Source organism: Hemibagrus wyckioides, linkage group LG07 (assembly GCF_019097595.1).
Source record: "Hemibagrus wyckioides isolate EC202008001 linkage group LG07, SWU_Hwy_1.0, whole genome shotgun sequence".
Lineage (NCBI taxonomy): Eukaryota > Metazoa > Chordata > Actinopteri > Siluriformes > Bagridae > Hemibagrus > Hemibagrus wyckioides.
Window position 1 is genome coordinate 27386937 of NC_080716.1, and position 17964 is coordinate 27404900.

A 17964-nucleotide genomic window follows, 5' to 3' on the forward strand; every position below is an offset into this window, starting at 1 on the left:
TCATACACACACACACACTATCATACACACACACTATCATACACACACACACACACTATCATACACACACACTATCATACACACAAACACACTATCATACACACACACTACTATACACGCACCCTATCATACACACACACACTATCATACACACATTATCATACACAAACACTATCATACACACACTATCATACACACACTATCATACACACATTATCATACACTCACACACTATCATACACACACTATCATACACACACTATCATACACACATTATCATACACAAACACTATCATACACTCACACACTATCATACACACACTATCATACACACATTATCATACACAAACACTATCATACACACACACACTATCATACACACACTATCATACACAAACACTATCATACACACACACACTATCATACACAAACACTATCATACACACACACACTATCATGCACACACACTCTCCTCTCTGGTACTGTCTTCTGTCTATGTGCACTGTCTCCTCTCTGGTACTGTCTTCTGTCTATGTGCATTGTCTCCTCTCTGGTACTGTCTTCTGTATATTTGCACTGTCTCCTCTCTGGTACTGTCTTCTGTCTATGTGCACTGTCTCCTCTCTGGTACTGTCTTCTGTCTATGTGCATTGTCTCCTCTCTGGTACTGTCTTCTGTATATTTGCACTGTCTCCTCTCTGGTACTGTCTTCTGTCTATGTGCACTGTCTCCTCTCTGCTACTGTCTTCTGTCTATGTGCACTGTCTCCTCTCTGGTACTGTCTTCTGTCTATGTGCACTGTCTCCTCTCTGCTACTGTCTTCTGTCTATGTGCATTGTCTCCTCTCTGGTACTGTCTTCTGTATATTTGCACTGTCTCCTCTCTGGTACTGTCTTCTGTCTATGTGCACTGTCTCCTCTCTGCTACTGTCTTCTGTCTATGTGCACTGTCTCCTCTCTGGTACTGTCTTCTGTCTATGTGCACTGTCTCCTCTCTGGTACTGTCTTCTGTCTATGTGCACTGTCTCCTCTCTGGTACTGTCTTCTGTCTATGTGCATTGTCTCCTCTCTGCTACTGTCTTCTGTATATTTGCACTGTCTCCTCTCTGCTACTGTCTTCTGTCTATGTGCACTGTCTCCTCTCTGGTACTGTCTTCTGTCTATGTGCACTGTCTCCTCTCTGCTACTGTCTTCTGTATATTTGCACTGTCTCCTCTCTGGTACTGTCTTCTGTCTATGTGCATTGTCTCCTCTCTGGTACTGTCTTCTGTATATTTGCACTGTCTCCTCTCTGGTACTGTCTTCTGTCTATGTGCACTGTCTCCTCTCTGGTACTGTCTTCTGTCTATGTGCATTGTCTCCTCTCTGGTACTGTCTTCTGTATATTTGCACTGTCTCCTCTCTGGTACTGTCTTCTGTCTATGTGCACTGTCTCTTCTCTGGTACTGTCTTCTGTCTATGTGCACTGTCTCCTCTCTGGTACTGTCTTCTGTCTATGTGCACTGTCTCCTCTCTGGTACTGTCTTCTGTCTATGTGCATTGTCTCCTCTCTGCTACTGTCTTCTGTATATTTGCACTGTCTCCTCTCTGCTACTGTCTTCTGTCTATGTGCACTGTCTCCTCTCTGGTACTGTCTTCTGTCTATGTGCACTGTCTCCTCTCTGCTACTGTCTTCTGTATATTTGCACTGTCTCCTCTCTGGTACTGTCTTCTGTCTATGTGCACTGTCTCCTCTCTGGTACTGTCTTCTGTCTATGTGCACTGTCTCCTCTCTGGTACTGTCTTCTGTCTATGTGCACTGTCTCCTCTCTGGTACTGTCTTCTGTATATTTGCACTGTCTCTTCTCTGGTACTGTCTTCTGTCTATGTGCACTGTCTCCTCTCTGGTACTGTCTTCTGTCTATGTGCACTGTCTCCTCTCTGGTACTGTCTTCTGTATATTTGCACTGTCTCTTCTCTGCTACTGTCTTCTGTATATTTGCACTGTCTCCTCTCTGGTACTGTCTTCTGTCTATGTGCACTGTCTCTTCTCTGCTACTGTCTTCTGTCTATGTGCACTGTCTCCTCTCTGGTACTGTCTTCTGTCTATGTGCACTGTCTCCTCTCTGGTACTGTCTTCTGTATATTTGCACTGTCTCCTCTCTGGTACTGTCTTCTGTCTATGTGCACTGTCTCTTCTCTGCTACTGTCTTCTGTCTATGTGCACTGTCTCCTCTCTGGTACTGTCTTCTGTATATTTGCACTGTCTCCTCTCTGGTACTGTCTTCTGTCTATGTGCACTGTCTCTTCTCTGCTACTGTCTTCTGTCTATGTGCACTGTCTCCTCTCTGGTACTGTCTTCTGTCTATGTGCACTGTCTCCTCTCTGGTACTGTCTTCTGTCTATGTGCACTGTCTCTTCTCTGCTACTGTCTTCTGTCTATGTGCACTGTCTCCTCTCTGCTACTGTCTTCTGTCTATGTGCACTGTCTCCTCTCTGCTACTGTCTTCTGTCTATGTGCACTGTCTCCTCTCTGCTACTGTCTTCTGTCTATGTGCACTGTCTCCTCTCTGGTACTGTCTTCTGTCTATGTGCACTGTCTCCTCTCTGGTACTGTCTTCTGTCTATGTGCACTGTCTCCTCTCTGGTACTGTCTTCTGTCTATGTGCACTGTCTCCTCTCTGCTACTGTCTTCTGTCTATGTGCACTGTCTCCTCTCTGCTACTGTCTTCTGTCTATGTGCACTGTCTCCTCTCTGGTACTGTCTTCTGTCTATGTGCACTGTCTCCTCTCTGGTACTGTCTTCTGTCTATGTGCACTGTCTCCTCTCTGCTACTGTCTTCTGTCTATGTGCACTGTCTCCTCTCTGGTACTGTCTTCTGTCTATGTGCACTGTCTCCTCTCTGCTACTGTCTTCTGTCTATGTGCACTGTCTCCTCTCTGCTACTGTCTTCTGTCTATGTGCACTGTCTCCTCTCTGGTACTGTCTTCTGTCTATGTGCACTGTCTCCTCTCTGGTACTGTCTTCTGTCTATGTGCATTGTCTCCTCTCTGCTACTGTCTTCTGTATATTTGCACTGTCTCCTCTCTGGTACTGTCTTCTGTCTATGTGCACTGTCTCCTCTCTGGTACTGTCTTCTGTCTATGTGCACTGTCTCCTCTCTGGTACTGTCTTCTGTCTATGTGCACTGTCTCTTCTCTGCTACTGTCTTCTGTATATCTGCACTGTCTCCTCTCTGCTACTTTCTTCTGTCTATGTGCACTGTCTCCTCTCTGGTACTGTCTTCTGTCTATGTGCACTGTCTCCTCTCTGGTACTGTCTTCTGTCTATGTGCACTGTCTCCTCTCTGCTACTGTCTTCTGTCTATGTGCACTGTCTCCTCTCTGGTACTGTCTTCTGTATATTTGCACTGTCTCCTCTCTGCTACTGTCTTCTGTATATTTGCACTGTCTCCTCTCTGGTACTGTCTTCTGTCTATGTGCACTGTCTCCTCTCTGCTACTGTCTTCTGTATATTTGCACTGTCTCCTCTCTGGTACTGTCTTCTGTCTATGTGCACTGTCTCCTCTCTGCTACTGTCTTCTGTCTATGTGCACTGTGTCCTCTCTGCTACTGTCTTCTGTCTATGTGCACTGTCTCCTCTCTGGTACTGTCTTCTGTCTATGTGCACTGTCTCCTCTCTGCTACTGTCTTCTGTCTATTTGCACTGTCTCCTCTCTGGTACTGTCTTCTGTCTATGTGCACTGTCTCCTCTCTGGTACTGTCTTCTGTCTATGTGCACTGTCTCCTCTCTGGTACTGTCTTCTGTCTATGTGCACTGTCTCCTCTCTGGTACTGTCTTCTGTATATTTGCACTGTCTCTTCTCTGGTACTGTCTTCTGTCTATGTGCACTGTCTCCTCTCTGGTACTGTCTTCTGTCTATGTGCACTGTCTCCTCTCTGGTACTGTCTTCTGTATATTTGCACTGTCTCTTCTCTGCTACTGTCTTCTGTATATTTGCACTGTCTCCTCTCTGGTACTGTCTTCTGTCTATGTGCACTGTCTCTTCTCTGCTACTGTCTTCTGTCTATGTGCACTGTCTCCTCTCTGCTACTGTCTTCTGTCTATGTGCACTGTCTCCTCTCTGGTACTGTCTTCTGTATATTTGCACTGTCAACTCTCTGGTACTGTCTTCTGTCTATGTGCACTGTCTCTTCTCTGCTACTGTCTTCTGTCTATGTGCACTGTCTCCTCTCTGGTACTGTCTTCTGTATATTTGCACTGTCTCCTCTCTGGTACTGTCTTCTGTCTATGTGCACTGTCTCTTCTCTGCTACTGTCTTCTGTCTATGTGCACTGTCTCCTCTCTGGTACTGTCTTCTGTCTATGTGCACTGTCTCCTCTCTGGTACTGTCTTCTGTCTATGTGCACTGTCTCCTCTCTGCTACTGTCTTCTGTCTATGTGCACTGTCTCCTCTCTGCTACTGTCTTCTGTCTATGTGCACTGTCTCCTCTCTGGTACTGTCTTCTGTCTATGTGCACTGTCTCCTCTCTGGTACTGTCTTCTGTCTATGTGCACTGTCTCCTCTCTGCTACTGTCTTCTGTCTATGTGCACTGTCTCCTCTCTGCTACTGTCTTCTGTCTATGTGCACTGTCTCCTCTCTGGTACTGTCTTCTGTCTATGTGCACTGTCTCCTCTCTGGTACTGTCTTCTGTCTATGTGCACTGTCTCCTCTCTGCTACTGTCTTCTGTCTATGTGCACTGTCTCCTCTCTGGTACTGTCTTCTGTCTATGTGCACTGTCTCCTCTCTGGTACTGTCTTCTGTCTATGTGCACTGTCTCCTCTCTGGTACTGTCTTCTGTCTATGTGCACTGTCTCCTCTCTGGTACTGTCTTCTGTCTATGTGCACTGTCTCCTCTCTGCTACTGTCTTCACTAGGTTGCACACATGCATTTTATTTGGTCATGTTAAAAAAAATGACTTTTTCTGTCTTTAGCCGTGTATTCTTTTATATTTTAGTGTCTGTATGTAGCAATCATGGTCCTGGAGGAGTGTTGTGTTATTTCACTATTTACTGCTTTGCTCTGTATATTTGGTTGAAATGACAATAAAGCTTCTTGACTCTTGATGTGACTCTAAAATATGGTATTTCCTTCAGACCATCTTATGTTAAAAACATCATGTTGCTTGCAAAGAAAAAATACAAATGGCACATGGTATATTCAGAAATTCTGCTGCCGGATGCCTTCGTCAGTACTAAGATATAAAATGTTTAAAACCTAAACAACCATTTACCAATTACAAGGTGTTCCTGATAATCACTCGTTCAGCGTCTGACTTTTCTAATTTCAGGCGCTTCATTGGTATCAATCCCAAGAGAGGATCAAATAAGAAAAATGTACCAAAGAAAATGTACCAAAATGTATATTTTTTATTTAAGTTCTTAATATAATAATGTTAAATGTTAAAATCTGTAATGTTTCATGTAATTCTCAGTAAGGGTGAGGAAGGTTAGTCATGTTGTTGAGGGGTGGCCTCAGTTATGTCATTTAATTTTTTATTGGCTTTTTTTTTAGTTGTTTTTACAAATTTTTGTGAAATTTGTTTTTCTGGCTTGTTACTTGACATAATTTGCTGACTCTACCCTTTTAAATAAAGTTTTATTTTGATTTACATCCTTTCTGACATGTTTATTGCTTAGTATAATGTATTTTAAGCAGATGTGTGTAGACCAGAAAATAGTGTTCTACTGTTAACTGAAGCTTGAAGATTCAGCTTCCAGGTTATTTTATTATAAATTAACCATACTGTTACTGGTAACTGAAATAATCACAGTATTATACTGTATTTACTTTTTACAGGAAAATGCTGTAAAATAATCCACAGTATAAAATACTGTAAAATTACAGTAGATTGCTGGCATCTGTGCTGCCAGTATTTTACTGTTATTTTACAGAAACATTTTTTACAGTGTAGTTTTAATTGTTTATTTTCATAAATATATAAATTGATATGTTTGACCACTAGAGGCGCTAAAATAAAAAAATATGTATTCTTTATGTATAAAATAATTATGTATTCATTATTTCACTTATAACATTAATAACAGGTTGTTTTATATTCCACTTAAAAATGAAATATTAATGGAATTTACATCCTGTTGAAACAGGAAGCTTTGCTATATAGAGGAATATATTTAAAAGTGTGACCTTTTTAAAAAATCTTTTTAATAACTTTAATATGGAACAACAATGAGCTTGTTACTTACTTAGTCATGACATGAAGGCTAAGGTTCATTTAGACATCTGGCAGATGTTCACCAACACCATAGAACTGAATACAGACAAACATTAGCCACACATTCAGCTACATGGAAAACACACGCATGACTTAATAAATCTAGATACCACTTTTGCCTGCTTGTGTGCTAAAAGAGAGGGGGTTTTCATCTTCACGTTTCTTAATTGGATGGCTGTCATGTTAGAGAAGGTGCCTTAAAACTTTGCCATGATGACATCGATAACATACTGAATTCACATCAGATGTTTTTCTTTAAATATTTTGGTTAAAATGTCACTTTCCCATAAATAAAAATACATGTTATTAATAAGCAATTAAAAAAAACTTGGTGTTCTGATGTAACATCCAGTTCATCACCCGTATGCACTAAATTCGCTTTATTCTGTGATCACAGTTTATGATTTTCACAGAGCTTGGTGCTCATGGTCATTGTGGAACACTTTTCCCAGACATACGCTAAATTCCATAATTGTCCACTAGGGGCGCTAAAGGTGAGAATTCCTCTAACTTCTTAACAGATTGATCTTTTTGCATGTGTCTGCTTTTTAGAACCACTTATAAATCATAGCATTAAACAATCAACTGCTGAACAGCATTTAATAGCTAACAGCCAATTAGATGAGACTCAGTATGGCTTTTCTGACCCGAAATATTTCCCCTGTGTGATTGTAAGCTCTGGGGTAAACAGAATCCTGGATTATCTTGTTTGAGGTTTCACACTGTTCATCCTTTACCCAGGGCTAATAACTAATCCTGGATCTTTATAATCTGGCACGGTTTGACACGGTACATTCCTAAACCCTGGATTTGACTTCTTATTATTTGCATATTTGTGGCAACCATGAATGGATAATTACAGCACATGACTGCTTTAAATAACGGCTCGTCTCACGCATTTGCATGAGTGAAGAAAAAATGTTGCAACATAAATCCTCCTTAGGTGTTATTAAGCCTCCAGAGATACAAAACGACAAAAGAATTGTATTTCTTTTTCTTTTTTTTTAGCTTGCAGAACCACGTGCTTTACCAACATTTACCGATATAGACTGGACACACTTCTGAATGATACCAACAACATTTTTAGTAAACGCTCTGAGAGACAACGAGACAAAAGTCAATGCTTCTTTACAAGTTAGAGGAGTTAAAGGCAGTGTTTAGGAATATGAATACCAGGGGTTAGGTTAAGCTCAGTGTAAAAAAGTCCAGTACTGTCCAGGAGAGGGCACTGCAACAACACCGTTCACATTTCAGCCTGAAAAACTTAAAGGTTTAGATTTGTTGTTGTCGTTGTTGTTGTTCTTCTTCTTCTTCTTCTTCTTCCTTTGAATACTTCTTCAGTAACCCTTTTCATTCCTTCATTACACACATTATATTTATTGCAACATTTATTTTAGTTTTCTATCCAAACCCACACTCCTATACACATGAAAACATAATTCTGCTGTGTTTATAACATATGATCTCTTATAAATATTGATCATGACCAATATGACAGCTTAAGCCCTAGTCATTTATGTTTAATTGTGATTAGCGGTGGTAGAAAGAGTACATTGAAGTAATAATTCATGTGAATAATCATAGTTGCTCCATCACAAATGACTTTTCACATGCTTACAGTTGACACAACTAATCAGAAAATGTTTCATATCTGTTGAATGTATTCCTAAATAAACACTGATAACTAACTATGTAAGCTCTGCTAAAAAGGACTTCGATCAGCCGTAACATTATGACCACCTGCCTACTATTGTGTTGGTCCTCCTTTTGCTGCCAAAACAGCCCTGACCCGTCAAGGCATGGACTCCACTAGATCCCTGAAGGTGTGCTGTGGTATCTGGCACCAGAACGTTAGCAGCAGATCCTTTAAGTCCTGTAAGTTGCAAGGTGGGGCCTCCATGGATCAGACTTGTTTGTCCAGCACATCCCACAGATGCTGAATTGGATTGAGATCTGAGGAATTTTGAGGCCGAGTCAACACTTCAAACTCGTTGTTGTGCTCATCAAACCATTCCTGCACTTTTTCTGCAATTTTTTCAACAGTAGCTCGTCTGTTGGATCGGATCACACGGGCCAGCCTTCGCTCCCCACGTGCATCAATGAGCCTTGACCACCCATGAACCTGTCTCCAGTTCACCACTGTTCCTTCCTTGGACCACTTTTGATAGATACTGACCACTGCAAACCGGGAACACCCCACAAGAGCTGCATTTTTGGAGATGCTCTGATCCAGTGGTCTAGCCATCACAATTTGGCCCTTCGTCAAACTCGCTCAAATCCTTACACTTGTCCATTTTTCCTGCTTCTAACATCAACTTTGAGGACAAAATGTTCACTTGCTGTCTAATATATCCCACCCACTAACAGGTGCCATGATGAGGAGATCATCAGTCTTATTCACTTCACCTCTCACTGGTCATAATGTTACGGCTGATAATATTATGGCTTACAAAGAAAGGCAATGTTAACTGACCTAGTTAAATGCTGTTGGGGATTCAGTAGCTTGCTACACTTGTTTGAAAGCCAGCTAGCGCTTAGTTTGCTGCCTAGCAAAGACACTTCTTACACATTATCCTGAGCATTAGCTATAAGTTGTATTGTGTATACAACACAAACATCGTCTCTACCAAACATTAAAGTGATATTTCAAGTCAGATACAGTGTCTTCTTAATGTAAAGCAAAAGACCTGGCTAGCTAGTCTAGTGCACTTTGGATGCTTTAGTCTGAAATATGGATGTTTTCATTTTTTAAGCAGTTTTCAGATAATTAACTTCCTGTTTCTTTCAAGTATTTAAACTGAAGATACCTGTTTAATTTGGGTGGGATGTTCATCAGATACTGCTAAGTATATGGTGCCTGAAGTGTATACTATTGGCAGTCAAGCTGAATTAATTATACTAAAAAGTACCATTACAGTGATGTTCTGAGTGTCTGTAATGAGATTACATGTAGCTTGCTACTTTTTTACGTCTCATGAGTTGTATCATCTCCGTTCAGGATGTTTTACGAAGGTTTCTTGACTAAACCACTAGATGGCGCTGGAACTCTATAAACCACTGATTCTGCTTCTGGATCAGCTTCAACATAAAAGGCCACAACTGTTACTATATAGTACATACACTATATTGCCAAACGTTTTGGGACACCCCTACAAATCATTGAATTCAGGTGTTGTATTTCAGGGGTTGGGCTCAGCCCCTTAGTTCCAGTGAAAGGAGCTCTTAACTATTAACCAAGACATTTTGGACAATTTCATGCTCTTTGTGGGAACAATTTTTCGGATGATCCCTTCCTGTTCCAACATGACTGCACACCTGTGACCAAAGCAAGGTCCATAAAGAACTTGTGAAGGAACTTGACTGGTCTGCACAGAGTCCTGACCTCAACCTGATAGAACACCTTTGGGATGAATTAGAGCAGAGACTGTGAGCCAGGCCTTCTCGTCCAATATCAAATGCACTTCTAAAGGAATGGTCAAAAATTCCCATAAACACACTCCTAAACCTTGGGAAGAGCTGAAGCTGTTATAGCTGCAACGGATGGGACAACTCCATATTACATTCATGTGCATGTAAAGGAAGATGTCCCAGTTTTGACCTGGCTCGCAGTCTCCACTCTAATTCATCCCAAAGGCGTTCTATCAGGTTGAGGTCAGGACTCTGTGCAGACCAGTCAAGTTCCTCCACACCAAACTCACCAAATAGTTCAATAATCTATATATAATAATTAATTTGATTGCAAAAATCGATTAATAAAACATTGTCTGCTAGCTTGCATCCTCTACTAAAGCCATGTCAATTTCATATAAAATATCATTTAAAAAGAAAACTAAACAAGTATGATCGAATGAATTAATTTACTAATAAACTAATCACTGTTGCAACCAATGCCATCTTGCAGCAAACTTTGGCCAGAATAGAAATATAGAAATTAATAGAAATTAAGAAATACCTTCATTCAACCACAAGATGGCGCTGAAGCTCTATACACTGCGTAGTGTTCTCGGCATCAACGTCATCACCAACAGGTCATTTTAAACATGAAAACATTCTGGTGTAGATTTGTCAAGAACATAACAACGTCAACATCTATCTATCTATCTATCTATCTATCTATCTATCTATCTATCTATCTATCTATCTAATACTGGATCTAATGATATTTCTATGAATATACGTGAGAGGTTTTACACAAAAGTATGAATGATATAGAACGTGGAAAATCTGCTTTATGTAACACAACTTAACATAATAAAAGCACGTAAATGTCAGATCCATTATTTACATATATATTTTCATCTATACACAGTGAGTACGGATTTAATTACTCTTGAAATATTAGACTCATTATTTTTAAATGTTTATAATAATTCGCTGACTATTTATTGGAGCCTTGGATTTATTTGATTTTTCATTTCCTGGAACAGAAAACATTTTATTCATTATAGGCTTACTGTTTTTGGTGTGTTGAGGTTTGGATTGTGTTGGGTGTAACAATAAAGCAGGTTAATAGCTAGGATATAAGAACGCAGAGTAATTCTGACAAAGTCTGATAATGATTATTTTCACCATTGTAATAATAATAATAATAATAAAAAATCCATATTTGAGAGCTATGGAGTTTCATTATAGAGTTGATATCAAAGTTGGGTATCAGGAACAATAATCTCAGTAAATCAGTAGTTGTTTTATCAGTCCTAGTTAAATCCAGATCCAAACAAAGCAGGATTATAGTTAGTTGGGTTCGCAGCAGATAGAGCCTCCATGCTGAAGAAGAAGATGAAGAAGATGATGAAAGAAGAAGAAGAAATCCCGAAATCAATTCTAATAACGTATTTTAAACAGAAAGAATATTCAGAATCTGATGTAATTCAGTCAATGGGAAAAAAGCAGCCGCCATTACGTATTTGATTGACAGACTTTTTGTTACATCGTGCTGAAGTAACAGTGACGAGCAAATAAACATTTGGAAATAATCACTGAATATATAAATATGACACTAACAACTTGGGAAATCGATGATTAAGAAAAAATAAATAAAGGTGCGTATGTGGAATGTTAAATAACCAGTGATTTATTGTTTATGGATCTTTATTTACGTATCAATTTACTGATTATTTAAATATATTATTTAAATATATATTTATAAGTACAGGGAGCAATTAGACTGTTTATTTATGCTCATGACAGGAACACTAAGCTCGGACATCCTGGATGATATGTGAAGGCATCCTTTTTTCTTTTTTTTTCTTTTTTAAAAGAAATTGCAAAAACAAACTGTTCTTTTGAGCAAATCATAAGAATCATCTGCCAACATTTTGTCATGTAAATAACGAAAACCTGATTCATTTGAAGCCTATGAGCTGGGCATGGTTTTATTTATGTATTTATTTATTTTCTTTCTTTACGAAATAGTATCCTTGATGAATGTAAAGAAATCAAACCCAAACGATCATCTCGATTGAAAACAAAAAAATATTTAGAATATATTGCTGTTTTATTGAGCTGTACATAAAATGCAGGGAAATCCCACCTGCGGCTTTGTGTTCCATCATTAACACAATGATTGTTACCACTCTCTTGGACTAGAATAAGTGCAGTCACAGATGATGTTTTTACAGGCTTACGCATTTCCAGCTGAAAAGTGTATAAAATCAATAAGAATCCAACATTATATCAAAAATATCAAACTGGTTTTCCAAGAAACCTTGAAATTGTTTTGATTACGAGAGCAGAAAAAATCTCTCTCCCTCTCTCTCTCTCTCTCTCTCTCTCTCTGTAGTGCTATATGGCGCGTGTGGTGAAATTCAGAAAACATGAAATAAAGAAATAAAGTGAAGTTCCTTTAGTTCTTACGAGATAGTGAGCAGCATTTCCCCCCAGTGTCTAACAATGTATGGATGGGGGGCTTAACACTGTAGCCGTAACACTGTATAGGTTTATGTAAATCCAAATCCGAGCCTATTATTGCTTCCTTTTTCCACTCGATTGTTTTTCATAATTTACACTTCATCAGTCCATTCACAATTGTTTCATCTTCAACACTATTTCCGGGACTGTTTCAGGCCCCATATACATATACATATAGATACACAGTACATACATATCAGGCTCCATCTTTTTTCCGTCTTCTGTCCTGTTTTTTTTTTTGTTTTGTTTTTTTACATTACATGACACACGGCTTGATGTCTTGACAGATTCCTTGGTGGTGTAGTTGATGATGATGGTGGTGGTGATGATGATGGTAGTAAGATCCTCCAGCACTCGGGTGAAACGAGGCGATGCCGTTAAAGTTCAACACAAAGTCTTTCCGGTCGCACACTGGAGAAGAGTGAGACTGATAGCGAGGGATTCCCACTGCAATAAAAAAAACAAAAATTTACAGGTTTTTTTTTTTTATTATTAAATAACATAATGATAAAATACTGTATGCATACGCCATATAAAACTAGCTATTAAAACTCAAACACTTTATTTCCGTTTTAAAACTGTATCCTCCGCAGAACATGTTTTTCCCCCTTATTTCCTGTTTTTTTACATGAACACTTCACGTATGTCTACGTTATTAGAAATATTAATGTAGTAAATAGAAAATATTTCACGCGAAATATTTCGCACTGAATTTTGCAACGCCACGTTACACTCTCGACATAAAGTATTTTCTTGTCTATTAGATTTTAAAAAGCGCACGTGATATACCTTTAACTAATTTTTCTTTGAATATAAGTTGTCCTTAATTATTTTATTTATTTATTTATTTTTATTTTATTTTTTTTTGAAAGATTTCCAATTAAAATAAACATACTACATGTACAAAACATGCTCAATGAAGATGATAGCGCTCCACCTCGAAAATATGTTTCTGATTTAATTTCCGAAATATTTCTTCTTATTATTGTTTTTAAAATAATGATCAGAGGTAAGGCTTAATAATAATAATAATAATAATAATAATAATAATAATAATAATAATAATAATAATAAAGAGACCTGAGAATATGTTCAAAAAGTTTCACTTAGTCTCAGAGTTCAGCAGAATTATAAGATAATGTACTATTTCAGTCAGTACTTTAACAAATAAAGATCCTGAGGTGACACCACACTTGTTCACGCGCCTTCTATTCATTACACATAAAGCTAGCATAAAGTGCATTAACATTCCATTCAGAGTTAGGAAAATTCTAGAAATATATTTATGTGCGATGGTTGAGTCCATGGAAATGGATCGTTCCGTTGAGAGGTGGCTTGGAAAAAAAAGGGAGGGTTGGTTCACACACCAAAAAAAAAGACCATACAAGACCATGCTATTTGCACCCAGTTTACACCAGTAAGGTTTTGATAGTCGAGCGTCAACCAGTATAAACCAGTTTGGTTCAGCAAAGGAATTCATGACGTGTATATATATAATTTTTCATTTCCCATATCTCGGCTGTTTCTCAGAACTTATGACGTCATAATTTGTTTATTAGGTGGCTCATGCATTCAGGTCTCAAACTAGAACAAAGAAATGAACAGGATATTAGACATACCGTCATTTGTGTCTCATAACTGTAAATTATGTTGATGTTCTTTTTATTATTAAGAAGAAGAAGAAGAAGAAGAAGAAGAAGAAGAAGAAGAAGAAGTAAAAGAACGTTTATAATGTGAAATCTAATGTGAAAAAATATGAATTTTATCATGTGAATGTGCACTCTTATTTCTTCTTCTTCTTCTTCTTCTTCTTCTTCTTATTATTATTATTATTATTATTATTATTATTATTATTATTATTATTTACATTTTATACCTTATATAAGCAAGCTACTAATTTACTACATATATTAGGAGAGAATTTTATTCAATTATTAAGCTTATTGACTGGCTGTAATTATTTTTTTTTTATCACTTTCTGGATTTAAACTGAATGCCATGTCGGTTGTGTGGTTGCACAATAAACCATTTTTTAATCCAAATCGCAATATTTTGGCATTGGAAATCGTGATATTGCAGAACACCTCGAAATCAACCTAAACTCTCGCTGTGTGCTGTGATCATGCGACTCTTTTTCAGATGTTTCTCTGCAGTGTTTGATTCATGCTATATAGACAAATTGAAATTTCCTTTAGAAAAACATCGTGATTTTTTAATCATTTTGCGATGTTTTATGTATGAATCGCAATACGATATTTTGTCTATATCGTTCAGCCCTGTATGGTCCGGATTGAATGATATGTGATGGTTCAGTGCACGGAGGTATGTTTTTGTTTTACTCTACATGGTTTATCTGGCTTTACTAGCCCTCACTTTCATAAAACAACATTCCAAGTGATTGGCAGCTCTTATTTGGTATTAAGGAGCTCAGACGCAGGGCCTCCGGAGTGCACACCAGTGCCTGAGTCTCTAAATAGTTAAAATATCCCTCACATTAATTTGGACAGGATATAAGCCAGTGGAGAGCTTAAGCCCATCACCCCACCAGTCACCACCCAGCACTCACCCAGGAGGTCAAATCCTCTTCAGCCTACACTGCTGCTGGGTCTTTAGCTGCTGATTTGCTTGGTAAAAATAGTGTTTTCTTAACCCTGAGGGCTTGGGGTTAATAAAGGATGGTGAGAAAGACCATCAAAAATACCAAAGAGCTTACTTAAGTGGTCCAAAGCAATGCTGTCCCTATGTGAGCAAATTTTAGCACTTTTTTTTTCATTTGTGTCTAAGGGGGCTCGATGGATAAATAAAACCTTATTTGATAATTTTCCTAGGGTATAATTCTAACTATTTATGAATTTTTCAGTTATCCTTGAATTAATACTTCAGTTAAGTCTAGGAGCAAAAAAAACGGTCTTGTAGGGCTTGTGTATTAAATTTTCATCTCAGGAGTTAACATCAGGCCACAAGCCCTTTGAGACCTGTCTTGTTTTTATTAGAAATGTAACACACACACACACACACACACACACACACAATCTTAAAGCTTTTGGTTTTAAAACGCAAAAAGTTTTTTTCTAGCCTACCTAAGCGTAAATTGTTGCTTCACGAATTCACAAGTTAATGCAAAAATAAAATAAAAGTAAATTAAAACTAGGCCTTGTTTACAAAATGAGGATTTAGCTGAAACCGGGGATCAGATAAACATTAAAATCTGAAATTAAAATGAAAGCGTTTGCATGTTTGTGTGTAATTTGACGCTTTTTGAAGATTGAGGCGGGTTTTTTGGTTAATTAAATAAACAGCCCTAAAAACTACAAAATAAATTATTAGCTATATTCAAGATTAATTAACAAAAAAATCCTAGCATTTATAATTCTTCTAGGTATTTTTCAAACATATCAAATAGAAAGTCGCTCTTTGTTGACCATCAAATTTAAGTAAAAAAAAAAACACTCTTGAGTGAAGATGCGGTAATATAAATTTAGCTTATTTTAACAGTATTTAATTTATTCTGATCATCATCAGCCTTTAAAATATAGTCTATCTATATAGAACTATAATTCTAACACGTTGAATATACACGATATGAGTTTATGTAGATGTGCAGAATTTCTTTCAGAAAGGTGTGAGAGCACAGTGGGATGTTTCTTGTGTAATAAAACTCTACCTGAGATATCTGCGGCGTCTCTGGCTCCGTGGTGCAGGTAGCTCTGTTCGAGGGCGTATGGTGCCACACCCGAGTGTAAACCGGAGGATGAGGAGGATGTCGGACTGCCTGCAGCCAGTGGAGACTGCTTGATGTAGGGGGACACTGCAGATGAAGGCCAGTGCGCGGTGGCGGCGGCGGTGTACGGCGAAGGACACTCCAGAGGTCCACTCATGGCCGGCGGTGAGTGAAGCGGGCTGCTGCCGCTTCCGGTGCTGTTGGCGTTACTGTCGTGCGCGTAGTCGCCGCCGCTCGAGGTCACCTGGCAGGCCGAGGACATGTACGCAGAACTCGGACTCGGTACATGGTGAGCGGTGGCGCCGAGTCCATCATACGCGCCGCTCGTCATCGCGTCCAGATTGTAGCTGCCAGCATGGCACGCGAGCGGCGCTGGTGGCGGCTGGAAGTCGAAGTTCTGTGGCAGCATGGAAGCGCCGAAGCCCAGCCCGTTCATCATACGGTACATGGGTTTGAGGGTTTGGCACTTTCTGCGGAAACCGCGTGGGCGCCTCCGAAACGAGCCCTCTTCGAACATAAACTCGCTACCAGGGTCGATGGTCCAGTAGTGGCCCTTACCGGGCCGCCCGAGGCCCTTGGGCAGCTTGATGAAACACTCGTTGAGAGAGAGGTTGTGCCTTACAGAGTTTTTCCAGCCTTGATACGAGCCACGGAAAAACGGGAAACGGGCCTGCAAGAACTGGTAGATCTCGCTTAGAGTTAGCCGTTTGGTCGGCGAACTCTGGATGGCCATCACGATGAGGGCGATGTAGGAGTAGGGTGGTTTCTCGGGGCGCCTCATGCCGGAGTTGGACTTTTTGCTTTTGGAGGCGTTTGCACCGCCGGTGCTCTCCAGAGCCGTGCGCGAGCTCTGCATCGCGGCGTGTACGGGGCTCGAGCGCAGAGAAGGCGGCGGGTCCAACTGCTGCTGCGCGGTTTCGGTCGTCATCCCTGCGCTCTGGTAAAACTAAATAAAAAAGTAATGCTACCACTACTACCACTACTACTACAGCTGCTACTGCTACAACTACTAGTAATAATAGTCAACGAAGTCAAAACGTATTTAGATTTTTAAAAATCAGTCTCGCGCTGAAAGTCAAATAGTTTTAAGCATCTGAAAGTGACTTATTAGAGAAAACTGTCTCTCGAGCTAGGATTTTTCCCCCTCCACGCCACCAGCAGCACTACGTGTCGCCGAGGCAGCGACTCATGCATGGTCTCCCGGTGGCCATCGCGAAGACTGAATCCTTAAAGAGAAGGAAACCCTCTCACGCATCTAAGCTGTTCAGCCAAACAAAACGAGACCACCTATCAATTCGTAAATCTCTCTCTCTCTCTCTCTCTCTCTCTCTCTTTCTCTCTCTCTCTCTCTACTGAGACCCACCCCACTCTTCCTCCCTGTCTGGCCCGTGTCCATCTATCAGAGCAGCAGGAGTTTGTGCAGAGTCATAGCACATGAGCCCGATACACGCGATCACGCCGTTCATCACGGACCTCTTCGACGTTTCAGTCAACAGCGCCACACGCCAGACCGCGTTGATTAATCACCGGCGCTTTTTCCCACTCACGGTACGAGCATCAAAGACGAAGTGAGGCTGGGACAATGAACGCGATTGTCATGGAAGAATAGCTTGCTCGGATTTGCAGGGCACGTGACATTTTATCTCAGTGATATTTAGTCCTCTCAAAAATGCAATCGCGGAAAGCAACAATATGCAGAAATGATAATATTTTATGACAATTCTGTAGCTCCTTTGATATATATCATGTGAGGTCTTAATGTGGTGCAGTTTATTATTGATGTCATTTTGACCAGAAATGTGAATCAATGCGTATAGGTTTTATTCATCTCACCATCATAACCATCATGTGGAGTTACTGACTGATCAGACGATGCAAGACAGCGTTATATGGCTCTAGTAAAACATTTAGCGGTGTTTAATCTGCTCAATTGTCCAGGCTGTTTCACCGTTTTTTAAAAAAACATTCACAATATTAATAATATTACAATTATATATAATAGTATATCTAATAATATTGCGCAGCATCAGGTCCAGTTCAAGGCGCGCATTTGGTTGTGATAAATTCATTCTAAAT

The 17964-nt window shown here is 39.6% G+C and overlaps 1 protein-coding gene across 1 annotated transcript; it reads right to left on the reverse strand.

The window, feature by feature from the left end:
• Nucleotides 1-11413: 11413 nt before the first annotated feature.
• Nucleotides 11414-17209, reverse strand: foxf2a (forkhead box F2a). Its single transcript, XM_058395683.1, has 2 exons — nucleotides 15832-17209; nucleotides 11414-12614 (listed from the first exon to the last, which is right to left on the reverse strand). Exons 1-2 carry the CDS (start codon nucleotides 16814-16816, stop codon nucleotides 12424-12426), a joined length of 1176 nt encoding a protein of 391 aa, XP_058251666.1. The 5' UTR covers nucleotides 16817-17209; the 3' UTR covers nucleotides 11414-12423.
• Nucleotides 17210-17964: the final 755 nt, after the last annotated feature.

Excerpts from the sequence above, each read along its gene's own strand:
- foxf2a (XM_058395683.1), bottom strand. The coding sequence starts at position 16,816 with ATGACGACCGAAACCGCGCAGCAGCAGTTGGACCCGCCGCCTTCTCTG. Across the intron at positions 12,615-15,831 it reads AGACGCCGCAGATATCTCAG|TGGGAATCCCTCGCTATCAG; the intron begins GTAGAGTTTTAT and ends TTTTTATTGCAG.